The sequence below is a fragment of the Temnothorax curvispinosus genome, unplaced genomic scaffold (assembly GCF_003070985.1).
Source record: "Temnothorax curvispinosus isolate PA1 unplaced genomic scaffold, ASM307098v1 QBEX01002366.1, whole genome shotgun sequence".
In the NCBI taxonomy this organism is placed as follows: Eukaryota; Metazoa; Arthropoda; class Insecta; order Hymenoptera; family Formicidae; genus Temnothorax; species Temnothorax curvispinosus.
The window spans coordinates 1-5892 of record NW_020212146.1 but is presented as its reverse complement, the minus strand read 5'-3'; the positions used below and the strand labels follow the sequence as shown (position 1 = coordinate 5892).

General features: G+C 39.1%; 1 protein-coding gene and 1 long non-coding RNA gene across 2 annotated transcripts; one reads left to right on the top strand and one right to left on the bottom strand.

The window, feature by feature from the left end:
• Positions 1 to 1367: 1367 nt before the first annotated feature.
• On the bottom strand, positions 1368 to 1975 carry LOC112468994. Its single transcript, XR_003042446.1, has 3 exons — positions 1899 to 1975; positions 1647 to 1787; positions 1368 to 1567 (listed from the first exon to the last, which is right to left on the bottom strand). It is a non-coding gene; the product is annotated as an uncharacterized LOC112468994 (long non-coding RNA).
• A 1840-nt stretch (positions 1976 to 3815) lies between these two features.
• On the top strand, positions 3816 to 5878 carry LOC112468995 (the record flags this gene model as incomplete). Its single annotated transcript, XM_025038436.1, has 4 exons — positions 3816 to 3979; positions 5188 to 5439; positions 5552 to 5669; positions 5764 to 5878. Coding segments are annotated over exons 2-4 (476 nt in total), but the record flags the coding sequence as incomplete, so codon positions are not given.
• Between the last annotated feature and the right edge of the window lie 14 nt (positions 5879 to 5892).

The following is a 5892-nucleotide window of genomic DNA, read 5'->3' as shown; positions in this document are numbered from 1 at the left end:
TCTCTCTCTCTCTCTCTCTCTCTCTCTCTCTCTCTCTCTCTCTCTCTGTGCTTAATATACTATATGCTTAATATACTATATGAACTTATTTTTATATATTTTGTTTATATGTGTCTATTCAAATTTGCACATATGTTATTTCTTTTTATTATTGCAGCATTTCTATTACATTCAATAACTTCTTCTTGTACTTGTGCTTGTTCTCTGGCTAGAATAAGTCGATCTTCCAACTCCAATTCATCGTTCTGAAGTAAACAAATATTGTGCAGCACACAGCATGCCAATATATGGTAAGGAGCAAACTTTATATCATTGACTGCCAATACATGTAGTAGACTTCTCCAGCGTCCTTTTAAATAACCAAATGCTCTTTCTATTACCATTCTAATAGAAGAATGGCAAAAATTATAATTTTTTTGTTGCTGTGTAAGATGGCCATTATTAAGATAAGGAACTAAGAGATGTTCATGTAAAGCATAAGCAGCATCTCCAATTAAATGTGTATCATTTGGAAATTTAGTTGGATTGTTGATATATTGCTGTAAAGCTGATAACCGAAAAACCCTGGAGTCATGAACTGAACCCACATTGCCAACATAGATATGTGTAAATCGCATTCTATGATCACAAACGGCCTAAACAGAATATATAAATCTTCATATACGTATTGTTAATTTACATAAATGTAATAATATCCTTCAACAAATATGACATGATAATTTCTGAGCAAATAATACAATTAATACATATATGATACTTATTAATACATTCGTAATTCGATTGTACAAATTCTTGTGCATGATTTCTAAGTTGGAGTTGCATGTGTGTCACTTTCATACCAACGTTTCGTGATACCAACGTTTTAGTTAATTTCATTACAGTTAAGAGAAACCTGATACTGTGCTTGATAGTATCAAACTGCTCTTAACCTTGATGAAGTAAAATTTAATGTTTAACGGAATGGCGATATTGAAAATAAGACAAACGTAGTTCTAATGTGAAAGCAAGCACAAGATAGAGTGCTTCTATTTAGTGACACAAGTCGACACAAACGTTATTCCGTTTTTACATGTAGAGAGCTTTTCAACTAGCAACACAAGTCGACCCAAGTATCATTCTTTCTTCAATATTCAATGAGTAATAAAGACAGAATAATACTTGTGTCGATTTGTGTCGCTAGATGGAAAGCTCCTATGATGAGTAACAAAGGCAGAACGATACTTGTGTAGACTTGTGTCAGTATACATAGAAAGCACCCATAAATAATTAGTATAAATAAAAGTATTAGAACATTACCTGGAGTTGCATCAAATGACGACCCTTTCAATTTATATATGCTTCTGGACTTTCTTTTGGTGCAGGAATATTTATATGCGTACCATTTATGGCCCCTATAGTACCAGGAAAACCACGTGCACGAGAAAAGCCATAAACAACATCCTCAAAGTCATCTTCATTAGGCCACAATAATATGTATCTTTGTGAGAGTTCACATAGTGCTTTAGCAACACGGCGTACAGCTGTTATTCCTGTACCTTTACTAATATTAAACCTTTGAATTATTGATCTGAAAAAGGAAAGAATATTGTTATATATATAATATTAACATTCAATGGCAATAACTATAAAAATAAATATATACTCACCTATATGAATCTGGTGTCGCAAAACGCCATAGAGCTACTAAGAGCTGCTTTTCTGGTGATACTATTTCAATTCCATTACTTGGGCCATGAAGCCTTTCTCCAATTTCATTTAAAATATACTCAAATGTTGAAGGTCGAATACTAGTAACATTCAATTTTAAAGTATCATTATATGTAAACATTTTAGAATTTAAGTATTTTATTTGATAGTATATAAACAAAACAAATTAGATATAATAATAATATTAATACCGAAAATGCGATTTAAAATGTTCACTGCTGAACGATGGTATTATGTGCTCGACATAACCTTCTACTTTTCGATTTTGACTTTTTGTAGGACTTTCTATTACAAGATCTTCATCTTCGTCATCTAAGTATGAAAGTGGTTTGAAAAATTCATTAACGCACATTAATATTATTATCTTCTTTCTTCTATCCATTTTCTATTTATTATTAGTCTATTGCAATGTAGTATTGTTATTCCAACAGTTAACTTTAGGAGCGTTTGTAGCGCCACTTTGACCGTATCCCTCGGTTAGCGTTTGTAACTTCAATAGTATTCATTGACCGGTCCTATGAAAGCGTTGGAATCAACGTCTATGGTTGGAATAAAAGCGATTGAAGCGTTTAGTAAGGTCGTGGGTTCCCCATGGCACGGAGCTGTTACGGAACGGAAAAGAAACGGAAAAATTTGTAATCTATCCTGTCGAATGTTTGCGAATAAGTGCTTGGCAGTGGATCGATCGCTTTACAACATATTTTTGCAAATAAAGAGCAATATGTCGTCATTGGTAGGTATTATATGTGAAAATAAAATATATATGTTAAAATCCTATGTTAAAATGTTAATGCGTTATATGTTATATGTTAATATAAAATTACTGAAGAAAGAAGATATCGTCAAGAAGACAGCAACAATTTAATTAATGAAATGGCAAATAATGATTCCTTAATTTAATATTAACATATAATAAAATTATTAAATAAGTGCTTGGCAGTGGATCGATCGCTTATTTGCTTTCGAGATTTCGATCTTTATCCATTATTAATTCTGTATGATTTGCTAAGCAAAAAGGATGTGAAAGTCCGTTTTTATAAAACCAAACAATCCAGCCACAATATCCACATTTTTGAATTTCTGTAATTAATAAAATATATTACATTCGGTTAATTAGCATTAACATATTAACATAGGATTTTAACATTTAACGCGTTAATGCATTATATGTTATATGTTATATATTATATGTTAATATAAAATTAAGGAATCATTATTTGCCATTTCATTAATTAAATTGTTGCTGTCTCCTTGACAATGTCTTCTTTCTTCAGTATAATTTTATATTAACATATAACATATAACGCATTAACATATTAACATAGAATTTTAACATATATATTTTATTTTCGGTAAATCTGAAGGAAAGCTTATTTTCACATATATTATCTACCAATGACGACATATTGCTCTTTATTTGCAAAAATATGTTGCAAAGCGATCGATCCACTGCCAAGCACTTATTCGCAAACTTTCGACAGGATAGTAGGTTACAAATTTTTCCGTTTCTTTTCCGTTCCGTAACAGCTCCGTGCCATGGGGAAACCACTCATTATAACACGGAACGGAATTGAAACGGAACTACTCTGATTGGTTAACCCCCATCATGTCTCTTTTCCGTTACTGGGGACCTATTCTGGACTTGTTCGGAATGGATTCCGATCGGAATTATTCCGTTTTCCCTAGAAAAGACAATAGAAATCTAGGAAATAACTGAACAATTCCGATCGGAATCCATTCCGAACTCCATAATAGGTCCCCTGTTCCGTTCCGCTATTCCTTCTCCATCGGGATGCACCCTAATCGTGGCCCGGACAGCCAGATTGTTTCGAAGAGGCCGCGCCGAGGCGAAGAAAGTCGAGCAGCGCCACACGAGAAGACGGCGCTGGCTATCGGGAACGACATCCGGAATGAAGGGCGCGCGGCCAGCGAGCTAAGGCGCAGGCGCGGGGAGCCGGCGCGGCGTCACGGGCCCGACCCCGACCGGCCCGACGACCCCGCCATGATTCACTGTCGTGCCACGCGGCGTAGGGAGCGCATCTCCGAGTCACCCGGCCTGGACAACCCGGAAGCTAGTGATCTTCAGAATTGTAAGGTCACCACCCTGGCGTCTCCTCGTTAATTTGGAGGAGTGATCGAGGCGGCGCCGGCCCCGGGATTGTAGCGCCTAGTGAGAAGCGCCTGTCGCCGAGTGCCATCCGATCGGACGTTCCCCGGGTAGAGAGAATCGGTCGAGATCCGAGCCGGGGCCCCGCCAAGAGCACGCCTTCCAGTAAGTAGAGACCGTGGAGGCCCTCCCCGGGATCCTCGCCACGGCCGACAGTCGTGCGGCGAGAATATTCGCGTTGAGGAAACGCGTGTCCGGATGACGGTCGCGTCGTGCGTGGCGTGAGAGAGATCGCGTCGGGGACATCGCGAGTCGTGGGATGGAGGCGGGAGTCGAGCGGTCAAGTATTTTGTAGGGCGCTCGGCCCCGTCATTGTGAGGACACGCACTCGGGTCGTCGAGACCGAGAACTTTAGTGCTGGCGATAATGGTCGGGATCGGCGTGGCGCCGCGGAATCGCCGGGCTTCGTAGGAGGCGGGATTCGCGTGGTCGACCGCGGGATCGTCCGCGAGACGTGCCGGATTTCGCGTGGATGGGATCGTGAGGCCCCGAGTGTCGTTGTCAATTCGTTGTGTAAAGTGCGGGTTGCTGCGTGGCGTTAAGTGTGTTTGTTGCGAGGTACCGCGTTACCTTGCGTCGTGAATTGCCCGTTCTGCGTTGTGTTAAGTGGCGATTATTACCGTTGTAAAGTATTCGTTCCATTGCATTCGTTCTGTTACCTCAGTCATGCGAACTACGTTACCGTGCATGAACTGAGTCGCGTTACCTATTTGATCCGTGCAGAATCGTCGAGTTAGAGTCACGAGGAACATTTGTCGAGCGGCTGCGTGCCATTTACGTCGTTATTGCCGAATCGCGTTATCTCGAGGCGATCGTACGTTCGTCGGTGCACTAGCGTGAGTCCCGGCGTCCGCCCTTTCCGCGGCGCTAATTATTAAGTATCGTATCGACGTGTTCATTTGCTTCCCGTATATTCGTCACTTAGTTATACCTGACTCATTATTTAATATTCTCGAATGATTGCAAATATATTCTTTATTTTGTCATATTACTTATATGTGTGATTAATTGCGTCGCCCTTTCTCCGAATTCCCTCCGGTTCAAAGCCACGTCCTGAGATATTGTGCCAGGAAATATTAAAGTATCGTGTTCGGTGGCGCGGTTGTCCGCGCCTGGCGCCCAGGTTTGTCTAGTGGAGTCGCGTCGGGGAACATAATCCTCGATAGCCCTTCTCCGGATAGCGAGACCGGGGAAAAAAGCGTCGCAAATCTTAATGCTATAATTATAAATATATATGATATTATAATGCATTTTAGCACATGCTAAAAAAGAAAGGATTATTATTATTCTTCATATTTTTTGTCTTTTTTTAGAGAGACAATATGACAACCCACAATAAATCTTTATATTGCGAGAGTTGTAGTCAATATCCCTATGTCGGCAGAGTATCCGTAGGAGAAGAGGATAGTGTTGACTTCATTTATCAATTTGTGAAGAAAAGATTTGTTGCCGTGGACCACAGGAGTCTTAGCATATTCCATACTGCCCCTGACATAATTGGACCACCCAAATTTCAAAATTACGGACAACCATTTCATTTACCAATCCCCTTTTGTGATATGGAAGTACGTGTATTTTCTGGTACTACCTCTGTTATATAGTCCTGTACAAAGTAATCGCTATATATTTATGTTACAAGATTTTCTACTATTTGACAATTTTGATTTTCTAATATAGAGGATAAAGGATGGTACTGGTGTTTCAATATCTCCGTGGCAAAACAAAGATTTCATGAGACCCATTGATGGGCTCATACCAAGCGATGATGATAGGACGAGCGAAAAAAGATATATTGGTATGTAATATTTCAATCGATAAATAAGATATTGTTAAGGAAGATACGTTTTTGCTGAGAAGAGAGTAAATATAGTAATATTTCCTATTTAAAGATATCGAGTTTCATGAAGCTGTATATCCAATCAGAGTCTGTATTTACGAAATATGTAATCCTGGAAGCGTAATTCAAATTTTGGCTCAAGATTCCAATAATCACTGGATTCAGTTGTGGGATGAATCGT